Source organism: Ornithorhynchus anatinus, chromosome 1 (genome assembly GCF_004115215.2).
Source record: "Ornithorhynchus anatinus isolate Pmale09 chromosome 1, mOrnAna1.pri.v4, whole genome shotgun sequence".
Taxonomy (NCBI): Eukaryota; Metazoa; Chordata; class Mammalia; order Monotremata; family Ornithorhynchidae; genus Ornithorhynchus; species Ornithorhynchus anatinus.
The window spans coordinates 50116875-50139267 of NC_041728.1; the positions used below are offsets into that span (position 1 = coordinate 50116875).

General features: G+C 41.7%; 1 protein-coding gene across 6 annotated transcripts in view; it reads right to left on the reverse strand.

Moving 5' to 3' along the window:
- EML5 (EMAP like 5) overlaps positions 1-22393 on the reverse strand; it is a 169951-nt gene that overhangs the window by 12775 nt on the left and 134783 nt on the right. For 3 of the 6 annotated variants that reach the window (XR_003757763.1, XM_029059460.1, XM_029059211.1), the window contains 5 exons: positions 20735-20833; positions 18286-18306; positions 13071-13244; positions 8664-8872; positions 2597-2754 (listed from right to left, as the gene is read on the reverse strand). Coding sequence is in view for 5 of the 6 variants with exons in the window: in XM_029059460.1 (XP_028915293.1) it covers positions 2597-2754; positions 8664-8872; positions 13071-13244; positions 18286-18306; positions 20735-20833 (661 nt within the window). In the remaining variant the exon portion in view is untranslated. Of the gene's footprint in view, positions 1-2596; positions 2755-8663; positions 8873-13070; positions 13245-18285; positions 18307-20734; positions 20834-22393 lie in introns of those variants that run through there. The other 3 variants (XM_029059538.1, XM_029059385.1, XM_039911763.1) reach the window with 2 other exon arrangements.

Sequence of the window (22393 nt, forward strand, 5' to 3'; positions counted from 1 at the left end):
CATTAACAAAATAAATAGGGTAATGAAAATATATACAGTTGAGCAGACGAGTACAGTGCTGAGGGGATGGGAAGGGGGAGGGGGAGGAGCAGAGGGAATGGGGGGAAAAGAGGGTTAAGCTGCGGAGAGGTGAAGGGGGGGCGGTAGAGGGAGTAGAGGGAGAAGGGGAGCTCAGTCTGGGAGGCCTCTTGGAAGAGGTGAGTTTTAAGTCGGGTTTTGAAGAGGGGAAGAGAATTAGTTTGGCAGAGGTGAGGAGGGAGGGCGTTCCAGGACCGCGGGAGGACGTGGCCCAGGGGTCGACGGCGGGATAGGCGAGATCGAGGGACGGTGAGGAGGTGGGCGGCAGAGGAGCGGAGCGTGCGGGGTGGGCAGTAGAAAGAGAGAAGGGAGGAGAGGTAGGAAGGGGCAAGGTGATGGAGAGCCTTGAAGCCTAGAGTGAGGAGTTTTTGTTTGGAGCGGAGGTTGATAGGCAACCACTGGAGGTGTTTAAGAAGGGGAGTGACATGTCCAGATCGTTTCTGCAGGAAGATGAGCCGGGCAGCAGAGTGAAGAATAGACTGGAGCGGGGCGAGAGAGGAGGAAGAGAGATTAGAGAAAAGGCTGACACAGTAGTCTAGCCGGGATATAACGAGAGCCCGTAGCAGTAAGGTAGCCGTTTGGGTGGAGAGGAAAGGGCGGATCTTGGCGATACTGTAGAGGTGAAACCGGCCGGTCTCGGTAACGGATAGGATGTGTGGGGTGAACGAGAGAGACGAGTCAAGGATGATACCGAGATTGCGGGCTTGAGAGACAGGAAGGATGGTCGTGCCATCCACGGTGATAGGGAAGTCTGGGAGAGGACTGGGCTCGGGAGGGAAGATGAGGAGCTCAGTCTTGCTCATATTGAGTTTTAGGTGGCGGGCCGACATCCAGGTGGAGACATCCTGGAGGCAGGAGGAGATGCGAGCCTGAAGGGAGGGGGAGAGGACAGGGGCAGAGATGTAGATCTGTGTGTCATCTGTGTAGAGATAGTAGTCAAAGCCGTGAGAGCGAATGAGTTCACCAAGGGAGTGAGTGTAAATGGAGAACAGAAGAGGGCCAAGAACTGACCCTTGAGGAACTCCAACAGTTAAAGGATGGGAGGGGGAGGAGGTGCCTGCGAAGGAGACCGAGAATGATCGGCCAGAGAGATAAGAGGAGAACCAGGAGAGGATGGAGTCCCTGAAGCCAAGGTGAGATAAGGTATGGAGGAGGAGGGGATGGTCGACAGTGTCAAAGGCAGCAGAGAGGTCAAGGAGCATCAGAATGGAGTAGGAGCCATTGGATTTGGCAAGAAGGAGGTCACAGGTGACCTTAGAGAGAGCAGTCTCGGTAGAGTGGAGGGGACGGAAGCCAGATTGGAGGGGGTCCAGGAGAGAATGGGAGTTAAGGAATTCTAAGCAGCGATTGTAGATGACTCGTTCTAGGATTTTGGAAAGGAAGGGTAGTAGGGAGATAGGGCGATAACTCGAAGGGGAAGTGGGGTCGAGAGCGGGTTTTTTTAGGATGGGGGAGACGTGGGCATGTTTGAAGGCAGAGGGGAAGGAGCCATTGGAGATTGAGTGGTTAAAAATAGAAGTTAAGGAAGGGAGGAGGGCAGGGGCGATGTTTTTAATAAGGTGAGAGGGAATGGGGTCCGAGGTGCAGGTGGAGGGAGTGGCACTTGCGAGGAGGGAGGAGATCTCCTCTGAGGATACTGCAGGGAAGGATGGAAAAGTAGGGGAGAGGGTTGGGTGGGGGGAGGGGAGAGGCGGAGGGGTGACTTTGGGGAGCTCAGACCTGATTGTGTTGATTTTTGTGATGAAGTAGGTGGCCAGATCATTGGGGGTGAGAGATGGGGGAGGGGGAGGAACGGGGGCCTAAGGAGAGAGTTAAAGTTAAAGCTAAAGTCCGGAACAATTGGCGGGGGTGACGGGCATGGGTGTCGATGAGGGAGGAGAAGTTTTGCCTGGCGGAAGAGAGGGAAGAGTTAAGGCAGGAAAGGATAAATTTGAAGTGTGTGAGGTCGGCTTGGTGCTTGGACTTTTGCCAGCAGCGCTCAGCAGCTCGATCATAGGAAAGTAGAAGGCAGACAGAGGAGGTGATCCAGGGCTGTGGGTTAGTGGAGTGAGAGCGGCGGAGGGAAAGGGGGGTGAGAGAGTTGAGATGAGTAGAGAGGGTGGAGTTGAGAGCGGAGACCTGATCATCGAGAGTGGGAAGTGAGTACAGGGCGGCAAGGTGAGGAGAGATATAAAACACAACTGTATAAACATTCAGGACATGGATCTTATAATAATAATGATAACAGTATTTTATAACCACCTATGTGCCAAGCCTGTACTAAGTGCTGGGGTGGATGCAAGCATATTAAGTTGGACACAATCCCTGTCCCATGAGGGGCTCACAGTCCCAATCCCCATTTTGCAGATGAGATCACTGAGGCCCAGAGAAGTGAAGGGACTTGCCCAAGATTACACAGCAGACAAGTGGTGAAGCCAGAACTAGAACCCATGACCTTATGACTCCTAGCCCATGCTCTATTCAGTAAGCCGTGGTGTGATAACCAGTGACACTGTCAAACAATGAAGAGTAAACTCACGGTCTTTCCTTGCCACCTGTTACGATAAGCCCATCTCTCAATGTAGTATACATTGCAAACACGGGTCCATTATGAGCTTTGGCCACAATTCGGGACAGAACATGATCTTTCCAAACACAAACATCTCCACTGATAGTGCCTGTAAATGTCAAGTTATTCTGAAAGTGGGGCGGGGGAGAAAGAGAGGAGAAATATACTCATCATAGGAGTCAAGCAAGGTAAAAAGAAATACATACAGTTCTTTAATATCCTTCAATGTCAACTCTGGATCACTTAAGAGCCTATTCTGCTTCTGTTCCTTCTCTCTCCTGCTGACCAGCTTTGAATCCTTTCATGCTCTTTGGCAGGTGGGAGAAGAGGTTAAGCTATTATCTACAGTTAGCCTTTAAATTACCTGTGGATTTCACACAATCCAGGCATTAGCACAGGTAATTGAGAATTGGCCAAACAGAATTTCTTCAGGTTGAAGAAGCACAAGGTCACACATCTCATTAATCAATAACCAAAAAAGGATGAAGAAAAATACTGTATGTCTGTGACTAAAAGGTCACTCACGTTATCCTAATTATAATTGTTGCAAAGTATCTTTTTATGAAACATAAGGTTGGTTTATAAAAGGAGTATTAATTCCAATTCTCTGCTCTTTATAGGTGCTTTGTTCCACCTTTTCTTTAGTGGAATATAACAAAATGAGCACTATTCTCTCTTCCCTGGGGAAAGAGGTCGTCATGAATACACAAAGATATTCTTCTGTGGGCTTCAATGGGGGCTGGGGATAGAATATATTACCTTTCTGCCCAGGGTCAGAATATTCCATCTTGCATGGTACTAAGCCTGCAAATAGTGCAGCAAAGGCCTGTTGACAGCAGGGGCCTAGAGGCCCAAGAACAGCTTTTCAGCCACTTATGCATCCATAAATAAACTTCACAGTCAGCGGGACCATGTTTACTTACAAAGTCTAACCGAAGGTGTGGACAGTGATGCCACCATCAACAAAGACATAAGGTACACTCTGTCCTCCACCTGGCAATTTCACAACCCCTTAGTTGTGCCAACCCAATAGCCATCCTTAGCACTTTAGCATTCATTCATTCAGTCGCACTTAAGCACCTATTCTGTGCAGAGCACTGTACCAAGCACTTGGGAAAGTACAGTACAATAATAAACCGCAGCATTTCCTGCCCACAATAAGCTAAGCTCAGCACTTATTTACAGTTCACATTTAATGGTATAGTCAATTATTTCTTCAGCTACTCTATCCTGACAACTGTGCAACTTCCTGTCAGCATGGCCTTGGGGAGCGAGAGCACACAGACCTGGCAGGCAGGGAACCTGGGTTCTAATCCTAGCACCATCGCTTGTCTGCTGTGTGACCTTGTGCAAGAAACTTAACTTCTCTGTGTCTCAGTTTCCTATTCTAAAGTGGGGATTAATGTGGCTAAATACTAGTTCTCCCTCCAAGTAGACTGTGAGCTCCATATGGGATTGAGATTGTGTCTGGCCTGATTATCTTGTATCTACCTCAGCGCTTAGTACAGTCCTTGGCACATAGTAACACACAGTAAATGCTTAAATACCACAATGATTATTATCATGATCTTAATCTTCTTCCTGCTCCCATTCTTTGTAATTTTTTTTTTTTTTTTGCTTGTCACACTTTTTAGATGGTAAACTCCTTGGGGCAGGAAACATGCACTTTAACACCTATTTTCTCTTCCACGTGCTTAATAGAGTGCTTTGGGCTCCCTATGTCCTCAACACACACTGACTGATCTATAACTGAGGAGGGGGCATTTGGGAGTCTCTGAGTGGGGGCCAGGCAACTACCACTTACGGAGTAATTCCACAGGGAGGTAAAAAGAAGAGGGTGTGGAGGAAAACTACCTTCCTCTCCACAGTTTCTGTGAAATGCAAAACATAAAAAGGGGGAAAAAAAGGTATGGAATTATAGAGCACTCTGGTTATAACAAACATGATCTTAGCAAATAGATTCTTTTAAGGAATTAATTTCAAAGTCTCCCCAGAAATTCCCTCTCAACAATGCTATGTTAGTTCAGAATACTAAATTGCTACATAATTCAAATAAAACCACTTTCCCCAACTAAAAAATCACACTCCTGCACAAAATGTTTCCAGACAGTGAATTTCATTGTCATTTCCAGTCTGCCTACATTCTGCTTCTTGGAGGCTCAGCCCACTACTTGCTGTCTATGGGTGGGAGCTGGAGAATCTAGTTCCTCAGAGCTCCAATGAGGTGGCAGGATGCACCTATGGGGCCTTTCTTTCCCCAAATCCCAGGGACTTGGGGCAGTCTGGAGGCTGCAGCGGAAGCCTGCACAGACACAGGGAGGTGGATCATCCCAAATCAGTGGGGCCCAGAGGGAGGTAGAGGAATTAGAATCTGGGATACTGCCAGGGGTGGATTGATTCAAGATTCCAGCCCAGAGTAGGCTGAAGATGCAAATGTTCATCAGGATTGCCCAGGGACAGGGCCTGGGAGACATGAGTTGGATGGTTTTACTTAACTTGTCGGGAACACTATTATTACTATTAGTATTATTATTATTGTAGAAGCAGCGTGGCCTAGTAGATACAGCATGGGCCTGGAAATCAGATGGACCCAAGTTATAATCCCTGCTCTCCCACTTGTCTACTATGTGACCTTAGGCAAGTTATTTCACTTTTCTGTGCCTCCAATACTTCATCTGTAAAATAGGAGTTAAGATGGTGAGCCCCATATGGGACAGAGACTGAGCTCAACCAAATTAGCTTGTTTCTACTCCAGCATATAGTAAAGTGCCTGGCACATAGTAAGCGCTTAACAGACACCACAGTTATTATTATTTGTAAAGTGCTGAGTCAAGCACTGTTCTAAGAGCTGGGCAGATACAAGTTAATCAGGTTGAATATTTTCACTCTTTAGAGGATTCCCAGCCTTTTTTTTTGGATGGGGTGAGGTAATTGTGGAGGTGTGGGAGAGAGAGAGTTCAGATTTTTATTATTACTATTGTTGTTATTAACAACTAATAAAATAAAGAAGGGTTTGGACTAGCCCATGGAGCCTGTGATTCAGTAAAGTCTACAAAAACCTAGATGTTTTGTTCTACCTGTCATTTTTTCTGTCATTAAATGGGCTTTCCTGTGTACAGTGAGCTCATTCCAAGTGGGGTATATTATAAGGCAGAGTGGAACACAAGTCAAAGGTTGCCTGAAAACTTAGATCATTGATATGGGCTTTCCTATGCCATATAGTCATTGAAACCATAGGTTTCAATGGTGGTGGTTTTTCTTTAGCATCTAAAAATGTGTGAATGAGGGGGTTTACAACATCAGCTTGAACACTACAGTTAGTAGAAAAGCCAACATTTATGAAGAATGTTGGTCATTTAGGAGATTACATCAAGAACAGACTTTCCTTCAGCTCAAAAGCATTAATGATCCATTTTGATAACATCATGGGATATCAGTGCAGGGTCTCATGGTTCCCAATGAGACTGGTAAAAGGAATTTTTAAAAAAGGGAGGGCCAGGACATCTTTATGTGTGGAATTAAAGGGCAGACGAGTTCAAAGTGGGTGTGTTGAAACAAAATGGTCAAGTACATGCAGTAGGGTGATGGCAAAGAGGATCTTTTTGAAATTTTCAGTTTAACTGTACAGTGATCCCTGAAAACTGGGTCCAGTTTTCATAGGAAGAAACTTATAAATGGGTGTTTAGTTCCAAAACACTCAGATACTCTTTTTACTAAAATTTTTCAGAATCACAGATGAATAATACAGAACGTTAACATATTTATACTAAACTAGACAAGTTCCACAACAGCAGGGCTGACTTTCACTTCATCAAAAGTAAAATGGATTTCTCAACCCTCTCAGATAATTCCCAAGTGCTTCTTCCACTCCACATCTCTGTCACTTTTTCCTCCTCTTTCCCCTCCCCATTACAGAGTTTCCCCATTTTTCTGTGGCTCCTGGGTCCCTGTGCTCCTCCACAGGTTTGCCCTAAAGAAGGCTAGTATTGTCAGGCTCCTCCACCTCTCCCTTCCCATCCCCACAGCACTGTACCCGTCCGCTCAACTGTATATATTTTCGTTACCCTATTTATTTTGTTAATGAATTGTACATCGCCTTGATTCTATTTAGTTGCCATTGTTTTTACGAGATGTTCTTCCCCTTGACGCTGTTTAGTGCCATTGTTCTTGTCTGTCCGTCTCCCCCGATTAGACTGTAAGCCCGTCAAACGGCAGGGACTGTCTCTATCTGTTGCCGACTTGTTCATCCCAAGCGCTTAGTACAGTGCTCTGCACATAGTAAGCGCTCAATAAATACTATTGAATGAATGAACTAATTAATGGTATTTATTGAGCATGTATTATGTGCAGAGTGTTGTACTAAGCACTTGGGAGAGTACAATACAAAAGAATTAGCAGACAAGTCCCCTTCCCATAATGGGTTCAAAGTCTAAAGGAGGAGACAGACATTAATATGAACAATTTATAACATATAAATTACTGTTGTAATGTAAAAGCTGAAATAGATGTGCTATAAAGCTGAAACAGGGTGTAAATTTAGAAATGTTGTAAATGCTGTCTACCTACTCAAAATATCTTAAATTGAGGACATCCTTTAACTAAGATTAAGTCTGGAGAGGGAAAAGATTGTATCTGAGCTTGATTTTTTATATTTTTTCAATTCATGTTCCGGTGGTTAGTGGAACTGGTTGATATTTCAAACTCTATTTTTTCTATCTTGATGCCTTAATTTTGAGATCTTAGTAAAACAATTCAAATCACTTTTAAAAGAAATACTTACCATTATTTGCATATCCCACAGTTCTTTTACCTCCATAGTATCAAGAACAGGTTCACAAATCTCTTCAAGAACAAAAGCTCTATGTGGTCCTAAGGATGAGGGCTAGTATAAATGTGTCCCAACTTGATGCAAGGCCCATCGCCTTTTCCTTGATGAACTTGGGCCAGAGTTTCCAGGGAGTGGGGAGACCGGGGGGGCTCTCAGGGGTTTTGGGCCTGGGCTGGGAGATAAAACCACCCAGGCCCAGACTCTAGCAGGGGCACCACAAAACTCCCAGCTGGCCCTGGGGACAGAATGGGAGATCAAAACACCCCAGCCAGCATCAGAGCCTGAGGGGAGTGCAAAGGTCTCTCACTGGGTTCCACTGGAGATGAAAAATCCCGGCTCAATTCTGAAGTCTCTGTTGGGCTCTGGAACTCGGTTAGTAGGCTAGAGCATTTCAGCCTGGCCCAGGAGCCCCACAGGGACAAGGGGAGCCCCTGACTTGTTCTTTCTGGAGTTGCTTCAGAGCCAGGGGTGCAAGGAGTTCCCAGCTGTCCTCACAAACCCCCACTGCCTTCTGCAGTGGGGGAAGCAAACCCTTAAGTCAACTAACCAAGGGTGAAGTGGGCTTAACTTTTTTTAATCTATCCCAGTGCTTAGTACGATGCTTGACTTACGGTATTATTATCATTATTATTATTAGAATGTCTCCATGCACACTTTCCAAATTCTGAGAGAGCAAGTGGAAGGCCACCATTGTCCCTCCTCCAAGTTGGCGCCTGTGTTGGAGGTGACATTTTACCTTGTAGTTTTGGGATTCTCTAGTCAGAAAATGCTTGCCTGAGCTGACAGGCTACGAATTCCCCTTTCCAAGAAAAATTCCCTAACGCGGCAGGTTTGGGAGAAAAATCTTTGGTTTCAACACACCTGATACAGAACAGGAAGACTCTAAGGGGTATTTCAAAAGCCCAAAGAGTCAGTCAAGAGCACCTACATTTGACTTATTGATGAGGGAGATTACCGTCTAAGGAATAAATATGGTTTTAAACATGGCATTGTTTTTATAAACCGTGGATTTTCATTAAGCATAAATATGTACTTAATATTATCTGGTATGAAGAGTAGCAATGAGTGAATATAAACTATATTAATTCAGGTATCTAGATACCCAAGTTAATTAGGAAAGGCCATTTTGAGTAATCTGGTTTCCACTGTACAAAGAGAAAAGTGAAGATCAAAAATATGTGTATAGTCTAACTGTATTATGGTACATACTGCTCCAAATGCCACAGCTAGCATGGTCTGCATCCGGGCATCTTCTATGGTGCTCAGTAGTCCTTTCTTACTAAGCAAAGCCCTTCCTGCAAGGGTCCAGAATCTCACATGCTTCACTCCCACTGAAACAAACTGGGTATCAGAATCGGGTCTGAATTCTGCCACAAAAATACGTTGATTATGACCAGCCCTGCTGGCAATTTTGGCACCTAGCAACAAAGAAAACAACATCACAGGGGTATTTGGTTAATTACATGAAAATAAAGTTTGCTGATGAAAATATTTTAAAATTGGCAAAGCTCCAAGAAATTATCACATTTTTTAAAAACCAAGCCTACCATGCATCTAGGATTACTATTTTTTGATGGTCCATTAATAGAAAAGTCATTAAAGAAGGCATCCTTTTTTTGGGCAATACAATACAATCTTGATACAGTAAAAGCACCTTGCCTCCCAGAAAGTTCTAGTAATCAGAAATTAGAAGTAGTAATTGCATCTGAGTGCAGTGCAGTGCACTAAGCACTTAGGAAGAGCTAAACAAAGAGGTAACATAATCTCAGCCCACAAAGAGTTGAAACTCTAACAGGGCAGGGGGGATAGATATAAAAAAATTTACATATAAAGTAATTGATGTTCAAATGAAGCAAATGTGTAAGTACTGAGGTAAGTGCTAGGATTAATTGATGGGTTTAAACAGTTTAGGGGCTGGGAATTAATTAGGGAAGGTTTGTTGGAGGCAGGGGAAATTTCAGAAGGGCTTTAATTACGGGGAAGTCTGTAGTCTCCCAGATCAATCAATCAATCAATCATATTTACTCAGCACTTGACGTGTTCAGGGTACTGCACTAAGCGCTTGGGAGAGAACAACACAATAATATAACAGAAACATTCCCTGCCCACAATGAGCTTATAGTCTAGAAGAGGAGACAGAAATTAATATCAATAAATAAAATTACAGGTTTGTACATAAGTGCTGTGGGGCTAGCTGATGCAGAGGGAAGTGGGAAAAGAGAAAATGAGGGCTTTGTCAGGGAACGCCTCTTGGAGGAGATGTGCCTTTAATAAGACTTTGAAGGTGGGGAGAGTAATTGTCTGCCAGATATGAAAAGGGAGGGTTCCAGTCTGGAGGCAGGATATGGGTGAGTGGTCAGCGGTGAGATAGATGAGATCAAAGTACAATGAGTAGGTTGGCATTAGAGGAGCAACATGTGCAGGCTGGGTTGTAGTAGGAGGAGATTGAGGGCTTTAAAGCTGATGGTATGGAGTTTCTGTTGGATGCAGAGGTGGATGGGCAACCACTGGAATTTCTTGAGGAATGGGGAAACATGGACTGAATGTTTTTAGGAAAATGATCCAGGCAGCACAGTGAAGTATGGACTGGAGTGGGGAGAGAGGAGGCAGGGTGGTCAGCAAGGAGGATGACACAGTAATCAATGTGGGATAGCATAAATGCTTGGATTAACAGGGCAGCAGTTAGGATGGAGAGGAAAGGATGGATTTTGGCGATGTTGTGCAGGTTAAACCAACAGGATTTAGTGATAGATTGAACACGTGGGTTGAATGAGAGAAAGAAGTCAAGGCTAATGCCAAGGTTATGGGCTTGTAAGACAGGAAAGATGATGGTGCTAACTGCAGTGATGGGAAGGTCAAGGGGATTAGACTGTAAGCCCGTCAAACGGCAGGGACTGTCTCTATCTGTTGCCGACTTGTTCATTCCAAGCGCTTAGTACAGTGCTCTGCACATAGTAAGCGCTCAATAAATACTATTGAATGAAAAGGGGAGGAAAGGGTTTGGGTGGGAAGATAAGGAGTTCTGTTTTGGACATGTTAAATTTGAGATGACGGCAGGATATCCAAGTAGAGATATCTAGAAGGCAGGAAGGAATGCGACACTGCAGAGAGGGAGCTGGAGATGTAGATTTATGAATCATCTGCACAGAGGTGGTAGTTGAAGCCCTGTGAGTGAATGAGTTCTCCAAGGGAGTAGGTATAGATGGAGAGTAAATCTGAACCTTAAGGGACTGTACTCTCCCACAGTTAGGGGGTGGGAGGCAGAGAAGGAGGCCAAAAAGAGACTGAGTGGCTAGAGAAATGGGAGGAGAACCAGAAGAGGACAGTGTCAGTGAAGCTGAGGTTGGATAATGTTTCCAGGAGAAGGGGGTAGTCAGCAGTGTCTAAGGCAGCTGAGAGGTCAAAGAGGATTAAGATAGAGTAGAGGCCTTTGGATTTGGCAAGAAGATCATTTGTGACCTTTGAAAGGGTGATTTCTGTGGAGTGAAGGGGAGGGAAGACAGATTGGAGGGGTCAAGGAGAGAACTGGAGGAGAGGAACTTGAAGCAGTGGGTGTAGACAACTCGCTCAGGAGTTTGGAGAGTACTAATTTTAATTCCCCGTAATTAAAAAAAAAGGGACGGTTTTTTTTAGAATAGGGGAAATATAAACAAGTCTGAAAGCAGTGGGAAAGATACAGTGAGGGAATGAGAAACAGTGTGTCATAGTGGATAGAGCATAGGTTTGGGAGTCAGAAGGATCTGGTTCTAGTTCTGGCTCTGCCACTTGTCTGCTGTGTGTCCTTGGGCAAGGCACATAACTTCTCTGTGCCTCAGTTACCTCATCTGTAAAATGGGGATTTATACTACGAGCCCCGGAAGAACATAGTCTGTATCCAACCTGATTATTTTGTATCTACCCCAGCATTTAAAACAGTGACTGGCACATAGTAAGAGCTTAATAAATACCTTATAAAAAATGAATTCCAAGCCGGGAAAATTGTGTGAGTCACAGATTAGAGACTGGAGAGTCAAGAGTGAGCAACAGAAACATCTCTGAGCACCTCCATATGTAGGTAAACCAATCTCTTGCTCATTGGGATATATCAACATGGCCTAGTGGATAGAGCACGGGAGTCAGGAGGCCTGGGAATCAGGAGGCCATAGGTTCTAATCCCGACTCTGCCACCTGTCTGAGTCACCTTAGGCAAGTGACTTAAATTATCTGTGCCTCAGTTCACTCATCTGTCAAATGGGAATTACAACAGTGACAGCTCTGTGGGACAGGGACTGTGTCCAATCTGATTACCTTGTATCTATCCAAGCACTTAGAATGTGGCTGGCACATAGTACTTGCTTAACAGACACAATAACAAATACCATTGTGTGCAAGGAATATATTTACAAACTCTGTTATACTGTTATACTGTACTCTCCCAAGTGCTTAGTACAGTGCTCTGTACACTAAGTGCTCAATAAATATAATTGATAGACTGGGGAGCACACTAAGTTTGAGTCCAGCCAATGCTATCTATGCTTCATAGTTAACATCAGATGACAAAAGAAAGGTTCATTACCCCAAAACTTCTCTGAATGGAACATGTGGAAATTAGGGGACAGAAAGATACCAAGCAGCTGCTTTAATGGTAAGCAGAAACAGTGTAACCACAAAGTAGACATAAAAAGTGTTTCAAAGGAACCACAAAGCAAAATCTCTAATGATGTGGTTTAATCAGTGCACATTTAAGAAACAGAAACACAAGATGGATCAGTCTGGTATACAGGTATTGGATATGGGAGTGAAATGGGAGTGAAATGGGGTGACAACCTGATTATCTTGTATCTACCCCAGCACTTAGGGGGTAGATGTGGCACATTTACTGGCACATAGTAAGCACTTAAATACCATAAAAAAAGAACAGAGATGTCAGGAAGATCTTGCCAAAGATCAATAAATCATATTTATTGAGCTCTTTACTGTGTGCAGAGCACTGCACTAAGCTCTTGGAAGACTACAACAAAGTTGAGAGACTTGTTCCCTGACCACAAGGAGCTCACAGTCTATGATAAAAGCACTGTGGTTAACAAATTTAACAGGGCAGCAAGGGGCAATGTTTAACTAAGCATTATGGGAGGAGACAGCCTTATCATATACAGCAATAAATATCTACTGCCTTTCAGTATTGTGACCTTTATTATTATTTTTATTATTACAACTAATAATAATAATAGTTGTGGCATTTCTAAGTGCTTACTATTTGCCAAGCACTCTACTAAGTGGTGGGGTAGATACAAGATGATCAGGTCCCACATGGGGCTCACAGTCTATCTAGGAGGAAGAACAGGTATTGAATCCCTATTTTTCAGATGAGGTAACTGGGGCACAGAGAAGTTAAGTGACTTGCCTAAGGTCACACAGCAGGCGAGTGACAGAGGTGGGATTAGAACCAAGGTCCTTTTACTTCCAGGCCTGGGTTCTTTCCACTAGGCCACACGGCTTCCCAAGAATGATGGAAAAAATGTCACAATACAGTTAATATAGAAATTCTATATGAAATGTAAACAAGTGTTGGTTATTAGCACATGTTTATGTATTTTGAGGGAAAAATGAACAAACAAAATAAAAGCACTTTCTTACCTTCCTGCCACTTCCAAATGGAAATAGTGTGTTCTGGATCCAGCCCTACTGAGAGAAGCAGTTTACCAGTGGCACTGAAGCTTACTGAACAAACTCCCTTGGAATGGTAACATCGTAGTACTGACAAAGTTTGCTTGTTAATTGCATCCCAGATATGGATAGAAGGAGCTGTAGCTAAAGAATAAACATAAAAACCAACAGCCAGTTACACTGCTGTAGTAAATACTGCAGCTAATTTCTATAGTTAGCACATTCAGTATCAGCTTTTTAATACCTGAAAATGTAAAACTGAAAATAAAAGCACCCTTCCTTTCCTTTAAAATGACACAAAGAATTTCAAACCTAGAACTTTACCTAGAAAAAACAATTAGGACAAAACGCTGAGCACATTTTAAAAAATGCAGGCAATGAATAAATAATAAGAACACACATTTGTGGGAAGACAGCATTCAAATAAGTGAATCAGGCCACTGTAATTAGATAACTATTCAAAATCCAAGCCCATATGCAATTATTCAATCTCAATTTTAAAAGGTTTGCACTGCAGCCCAGGGGAGGAAGGGGGAGGGGGAGGGGAGTGTGTGTGTGTGTGTGTTTGTGTGTGTGGGCGCAGGAATATGTGTGCATATACCTATATATGGACTTGGTGGAGTTTCCATGACGAATTATAGATTTAGAGGTTTCACATTTCAACATGTTCCAGATGCATGTTGTTCTTCGTTGAGTTACTTTAGTTGATATTTGGCACAAACAAATTATAGGGGTCTCAAAACCGCATGTGAATATACAGCTCCCATTACTTGTGAACACCAGCTATAAGATGGTACCACCAAGCTATTTAATCAGAGGAGGCCAGAAAATTAAAAAAAACCCTGAAAACACAGCTACCCTGAACTTGCCCAGCAAAAGGGAAGGAAACAGTGGCTGAAGAAGTTCAAAAATATGCATACAAATGGCATATCCTAAAAATAGAAAGCACTTCTCATATATGTGCAAATCTATCTATATATCCATATATAGATATATATTTCAAATCTGTGTACACACATACACACACACATCAGGTTTATTTCATATATTTTTCCAGCAATTTGCTGTGTTATTCACTGAGACTTAGAGGTTAAAATATGGCTGGCAGATACATCCTCTAGCTGCATATAAAAGGCAATTATCCAGGCAACTTCTTCATTTCTCAACATCACTTTCCTAGTATAAACCAGCCTGAATTTCAATTTTCAACTACAAATGCTCTATCTGATGATTAAGGTGGCATTTCATAAATAAGGGCCCTGGGTTTTACTGGATTCCAAGGGGCCATTTGTTGATCTTGGATGGGAAAATGTGTGCTTATTTTTGATATTAATTTTCTTATTTCTTAAGAAAAGGAAACAAACTACAGATTGGTCACATTTCCTATTTTGAGAGAGCTAACTGAAACATTATGCCCTGTATATGGAGATATAATCCTGCCATTTGCACTCCTTGGTTCCTCTGAGCTTTTTGCCTCCTGGCCTCCTCTGATCGCCAGTTATAACAAGGGTCAGAGAAGACTGGGACTCAGGAGAGCAGAGGATAATGAAACCATGCCATGTAGGGGACCAGTAAATGGGGTACTGCTATGCCGATTTTAGCTGTCTCCCCTCAAGGGTACCTGCAAGAGCCTTTTCTTACCTTATGTAGTCCTCAATTTTTCTGGTTTCTTTACTTTAAACCAGTTCTCTGGGGATTTGATGACACAAATATGGATTCTACAGTAAAGCTTTTGTAATTAGATTTAATTCCTATACATTTGATTTTTCTGTGTACCGATGGCACAGATCTCTTACGAAACTGCCCTAAAAGAATTGTGAAAAATGCATTCAGCAGTTTTGGGCCACAGAAGTCAATCATGCATATCAGAGAGATTGAAATAGTTTGCCATTTCCCTGGCTTAGATTAGAAAATGCCAAAGGGAAGAAACTATAAAAATAGTAAATGCATTATGGAAAACAAAGATAGAAGATGTATTTAATGATTTCATTAAGATGCAACTGATTATGTTATATACAGTTGAATGTGGAATAAGTTCTAGGATCTTTCCTATGAAGGTGGGACTCTTAATCTAATCACTACTCACAACATTATGTGTTGCTTATGTTAACTTCCTGACAATAAAATTATCAATTATACTAACTTTTAACTGGACTATTTAAAACATACTAAATTATTTTCATTTACAAAACCAGAAGTGTCTCAAGTGAACAATATAGCTTGAGCCAAAGTTTTTGCAATTGCAAAAAGAGGATATTATTTATATAAAGGATAACTAAACTAGTTTAAAACACCCCATAGGAGCTTTAGTTTAGGTGGAGATGATCATTCATCATGTTACCTTGCTGGTACAAATTCTCATAATATCCCAACTGGATTATTGTATCAGCCTCCTCTCTGAACTCCCATCCTCCTGTCTCTCCCTGTTCCAGTCTATACTTCATTTTGCTGTCCGAATTATCTTTCTACACAAACACTCTGGGCAGGTCACTCCCCTCCTCAAAAACCTCCAGCGGTTGCCTATCAACCTTCGCATGAAACAAAAACTCCTCACTCTTGGTTTCAAAGCTCTCCATCACCATGCCCTCTCCTACCTCACCTCTCTTCTCTCTTTCTACAGCCCACCCCTTACACTCTGCTCCTTTGCCGCTAACCTCCTCACAGTGCCTCGTTCTCACTTGTCCCGCCGTTGACCCCAGGTCGATGTCCTACTACTGACCTGGAATGCCCTCCTTCCTCACATCCACCAAACTAAGCCCTGAGAGCTCACCTCCTTCAGGAGGCCTTCCTAGACTGAGCCCTCCCTTTCCCTCTGCCCCTCCTCCCCTCCTCCCTCCTACTGCCTTCTGCTCTTCCTCCTTCCCCTCCCCACAACATTTGTGCATATTTGTATATATTATTTATTGCTCTATTTATTTCATTAATGATGTGCATATATCTTCCCCCCTTTACCTCTCCGCAGCTTAACCCTCTTTTTCCCCTTTTCCCTCTGCTCCTCCACCTCTCCCTTCCCATCCCCACAGCACTGTACTCGTCCGCTCAACTGTATATATTTTCGTTACCCTATTTATTTTGTTAATGAATTGTACATCGCCTTGATTCTATTTAGTTGCCATTGTTTTTAGAGATGTTCTTCCCCTTGACTCTATTTATTGCCATTGTTCTTGTCTGTCCGTCTCCCCCGATTAGACTGTAAGCCCGTCAAACGGCAGGGACTGTCTCTATCTGTTGCCGACTTGTTCATCCCAAGTGCTTAGTACAGTGCTCTGCACATAGTAAGCGCTCAATAAATACTATCGAATGAATGAATGAATGAATGAATCTAAGATTCTATTTATCTTGATGGTATTGACACCTGACTACTTGTTTTGTTTTGTTGTCTGTCTCCCCTGTTTAGACTGTGAGCCTGTTGTTGGGCTGGGATTGTCTCTATCTGTTGCTGAATTGTATATTCCAAGCGCTTAGTACAGTGCTCTGCACACAGTAAGCGCTCAATAAATATGATTGAATGAATGAATGAATTCAGGGCTCAGATCTACTAGCATACTGAATGACAATATTAAACCTTATCAGTCCCTTTCCAGCATTAAACTAGGCAGGAAACTGCTTAGCTTTTTCTGGCCATCTGCTTTGTCTGTACTCAGTGCTAACTTGGTAGATTAATCAGTCTCTTTATGGCCTGCCAAGAGTACATTAACCTTGTGAAGTGTCTAACTGAATACCTGCCACCTGAGGAGCACTGGATAAAGTGCTAAAAACTGGAAACAAACAACTCACTATTAGCAAAAATAGTACACATTGCTTTGGGATAATGTCAACAAAAAGTTTTACAAGAATCAAAGACTAGAAAAAATGCCTGCTATAAAATAAACTTATATATCAGTAACACCTCTGTGTAATTTCATGTGTGATAGGCATTAGACATTTTATTTGAATGTCTGAAATCTTTTAAAATTATACTTGCAACTGAGATTCTACATACTTCTATGAATATTCAACAGGCCCTGAAGATCAAAATTAACTTATAATTATCCCCTAAATCCAAAAAGACATATTTCATAAATGATAGTTTAGCCATAACATGTTTTCACTTTACATTTTGGTTAGGGTACTGTTACGAAATTGGGAACATTTTTCCAAAGATGTGTACCTGTTGGGGCTTGATGTGATGTGATATTAGAAGAAATTGCTTGTGAGCTCATGCATCTGATGTAATGATAACAATAATGATGGTATTTAATAATAATAATAATAATAATGTTGGTATTTGTTAAGCACTTACTATGTGCAGAGCACTGTTCTAAGCGCTGGGGTAGACACAGGGGAATCAAGTTGTCCCAAGTGGGGCTCACAGTCTTAATCCCCATTTTACAGATGAGGTAACTGAGGCACAGAGAAGTTAAGTGACTTGCCCACAGTCACACAGCTGACAAGTGGCAGAGTGCTTACTGAGCTAAACACTGGGGGAGATATAATTGGAATGAACCCAGTCCCTGACTGACATGGGGCTCACACTACGAGAGGGAATGAGAGTAGGTATTTTATTCTCATTTTATAAAGGCAGTATTTGAGGCACAGAGAGATTAATTAATTTACATATGGTCACACAGCAGGGAAAACCCATGGCTCTTTTGCACTAGGCCACAGGATGTTTATACATGCACATGATGTTGATAAGAGTGAGTAAAGTGGTGCCAATTTTCCTTAATTTAAGTTTTTGCAGGAACACACCTATTACCTGTCCACATGGAGTTTACAATCTAGAGGAGTCAAGTGAGTAATTACTACACTCAATCATTTCAGATGGCCTCATTCAGATCCTTTGAAGGCACATACATTTCATAAATTACATTTAACCAATCTAAAAAATAATTGCAGTAAAATATCCTTTGTACAGTTTACAGACATTGTTAGGAATAGGATTATGATCCCTAAAATACTCTCAGCGGAAGTCTATGTTAGAGCTGATAAGAAGGTAACTTTTTAGACAATGGAAATATGGATTTCTATCAACTAAGCTCTTTTAATTTGGGTTCAGAATTAAAATATTAAACTTTTGTACCTATAATTTCAACTAATTGGGAAATAAGTTTATATGCCTTATTTGCTCAATATGATTTTTAGAATAGCATTACTAAATCATCTAATTATATCTGGAAATATTAGAACATTAGAATACCCTTACCTGACATGTCTGCTGAGTCTCCTGTAATGGAAAAGCAGCAGGAAAATCATTAGACCATAAATTAGTTGAGAGCTAAAGAAAGTAAGGTTGTGAAATTTGTAATTTCTTAACACCAGCTTTCAGGTCATCTTGCAATTCAACAGCATTGGCAATGCTGTTACAATTTAAGTTGAAAAACAAATGTTACCATTTCAAAACTTTAACTTCTCAACATTTAAGGCTCAGTCATATTAGATCCAGTTGGAAACACAAATTGAAGAATGTAATTAAGACTGTATTTTAGCCAATTACAACTACTCTGAAGGAAAGTACTTTAGATTAATGATTTTTGACTTTTCTACCTATTTGTGGTCACATCTAAATTTTCTTTACATTTGAGCAAGTTGATAGTTGAAATTCAGATCTAAAAAAAGCAGATAGTGCTTATTCTTACTTTTTTTTTGAGAACTGGAGTAGAAATGTATATTTTATTATATACCTCTTTATTTTTCTCAGGATTTCATGCTGCTAGGATCAAAGGATCATCTCATCCACACCTGTGACTCCAGGAGGAATCTCACCTATTCAGCCAAATCTTCAAAGTATATTCTATTATCTCCTTGGATCATATTAATGGTAGAAATATATATTTTATAAAATGCTCATTCTAAGAGGGGCATTTGGTTAGGGGAAGACAGAAAATATGGCACAAATGACAAAGAACTTGATGGAAATGATAACATTTTACTGGGTACAGTAATATGATGAGCATGAAATAGACTGCAAGACAATTTTCATCTAAATGGCTTCACAGAGGAATTTTCTTTTATCAGCTGACTGAAGGCTTCTTACTACGTAAATTCAAATGCCTCAGCAATGTTTTGCACTTTGGTCGCTCTCACCTTATAGGCCCTCTTGGAATTTAATTCACTAATTAATACTCAAACCCATATTCTTTCCTGCTGCCTGAAAGAATGAGATCTCTGATGCAGGTATCTAGCAGCACTTCTAGTGGAAGGGTTTTGCTTCCGAGGGTCAAACTCCTGAAAGGTAGGTAGAAAGGCTTTTTCAGGCTGTGAGACTGGGGTTGTGAACTGGTGCACATAACAATTCTACTTGATCTGATTTTTTTTATGGTATTAGTTAAACACTTTACTAAGCGCTGAGGTAGGTACAAGCTAATCAGGTTGGATACAGTCCATGTCCCAAGTGGGGCTCACAGTCCTATCCCCATTTTAATCACTTATAGAGCCAGTGACTAAGCTTTTAACTACAGGCCTTAAATTTGCCTGTAAAGTTCAACTTCCCTTTCTGAAGTCACATTCAATGCCAATGCTCTCCAACACATCTATTTTCCTATGTATTTCCTACCCAAAATGATTACATTTAAATAATTTGTCATGGCAATATAACTTCACTTGCATGAAATTTTGCCCAAGTCTGTGTGTCAATCTACACATATAAATTATAGTGATAAATGGAGTGCAAAAATATACTTCAGGCTGAATTATCTGGGGGTTCCAGCCACAAAAACCTTTCTGATGGGAGCAATCAGGATAGTCTAGCCAATTTATTTTGGGGGAAATGGGGTACTGAATTACTCTGCAGGGACTGTGTCCAACGTGATTATCTTGTCTCTACTCCAGCACTTAGAGAAATGCTTAACACAGAGTGAAGACCTAAACAAATTCCATTTTACTATTAAAGGAGAAATTGTTTTTCCTTCTGACCTAAAAACAGAGTTATAAGGACTGAAAAGGAAAGGAAGGAAAGGAAGAAAAACAAATTCCATTATTACTATTAAAGGAGAAATCGTTTTTCCTTCTGACCTAAAAACAAAGTTATAAGGACCAAATAGGAAAGGAAGGAAAACAAGAAAGGAAGAGTTCTGACCAATGACCACCTCAAAGAGCCAGGGGCAAGAAAAAAAGAAGTGGGGAAAACTGGGGAAATATTTCTAATATGACCTAGTTTAGCCCTGGGTTTTCCAGCTTTTATCAAGCTCAATTCTTGTGCTAAACCAGAAACACTTCTGGCCCCCCACTCTCACCCACTATCCTTATTACTCCTTCTGTCTACAGTAGAAGTCCGTTTAGTTTACAAGCTATCTGTCCTAAAACTCATGGCTAGTGAATTTCTGCTACAAGATCTGGTCCAAAAAGTTTGAGTAGTAAGGCAAAATACATTCAGGCAAAACAAATGTTTTACTCTCTGAATTTCATTTCAGCCCATGTACCCAATCAGAGCCATTATAAATAAGAAGGCAAGGGCAAAAATAACAGCAACCTTTTGTCAAACAGACCTTCAGAGCAAAAAGAGAACATTTTCTTCTTAATATAGGGAATGAAGAGAATCAAAAGGACACACATAAATGACATGCAAAATCAAATCAAATGATGCATTTCCCATTTCCCATTATTTTTTTTTTTACATTTACAGGTTAGTTTCCTTCTCTAAAATACAAACATACCTACTTGGCCAGTAGCCACCACATTGATAAATTTGGGGTGCTGATTTACAGTGAGGCACAGAATGTCATCGCTGTGTTCCTGATAAAAACTCTGAGAACCTAAAATTGGATTTAAAAAAAGTAATACTGGTTAAAATGAAATAATAGCAAAAATTTGAGTTTTAAAAACTTTTGTACTAATTAAAAATGTACCAATCAACAATGCATTTAAGAATTAGTAGAAATAATGCAGCTTTCTGGCAAAGGAGAGTATAAAATCTTGAAAACTAGGACTTCATTTCTCTTTCAGAAGAGGTAGTATTCAATTTAACATTTCAGAACCACAATTTAGTACAAGTACAATTTCAAAAGAAATCTGAAGAGGAGTTTATATTATTCACTGTGTGGAACTAATAGAAGCAGAAAATATTCAATGAGGTAGCCATTGCCAGTGCAGAAAATACCTATGATAGAAATTCATCTATAATAGCCAAGTAAAATACAGACTCTGTTATTAACATTGCAATAATGTTGATTACCTATCAAGAATTCCTGAGCTCATGTCAGGAATTCTAACCAAACAGTGTCCATTCCACCATTCCCCCTTGACACTGTCCAATTGGCTGAGGAGACAACTGACTCCTGAGGGAAGGGGAATGAAGAAGGTTGTTCTTTCCTTTGGCCTTGCTTTTCTCCCCCTGCTCTCTCTGATCATCCCAACTCAGCCAAGAGGGCAAAGGGGAGGCTGGTAGAGTCAGCTGGTTTCTCACCAGTGCACCTGCCTCTCCTCTCCCAAGCTGCCCGAAGGCTTTCTCTCCAGTCACCTCTCTCATCTCTCTGCTCCCAGTCCATTAACACCAGGGCCACGCCTCTTATGAGGAGGTATGGAGACAAACTTCATCTATATGTAATACTGTATGTCTTTCATCCAACAGTTGAGAACATTGACCTTATTTATCCCTTATATGAGAATATGAGTTTCCTGACAGTAAGAGGGGAAAATCAAACAAAAACTCCTCACCATTGCCTTTAAAGCACTCAATCACCTGGCCCCCTCCTACCTCACTTGCTACTCTCCTACTACAACCCAGCTGGCAAACTTAGCTCCTCTAACGCTAACCTTCTCCCTGTGCCTTGATTTCATGTATCTCGCCACCGAGCCCTCACCCACGTCCTGCCTCTGGCCTGGATTGCCCTCCCTCCTCAAATCTGACAATTACTCTCCCCACCTTCAAAGCCTAATTGAAGGCACATCTCCTCCAAGAGGCCCTTCCTAACTAAGCCCCATTTTTCCTCTTCTCCCACTTCTTTCTGCCTCACCCTGATGTACTCCCTTTGCTCTTCCCCTTTCCCAGTCCCAAGGCACTTATGGCCCCATAGCACTGATATACATATCTGTAATTTATTTATTTGATGTCTGTCTTCCCCCCGCTAGACTGTACACTCATTGTGTGCAGGGAATGTGACTTTCCCAAAGTTTAATACAGTGCTCTGCACACAGGAAGCACTCAATAAATATAAGTGAATGAATGAATTAAAAGGAGTCTGAGCAAAGAGGAGAATGTGCTGTCCATTCTTGTTCAGTGAGGACTTTGCTTCCACTATATTTGCCTCCACTATATCCCCCTGACCCTGTCTCCTCTGGGATGTGCACATGGACAGCCAAGTATCAACTGCTTA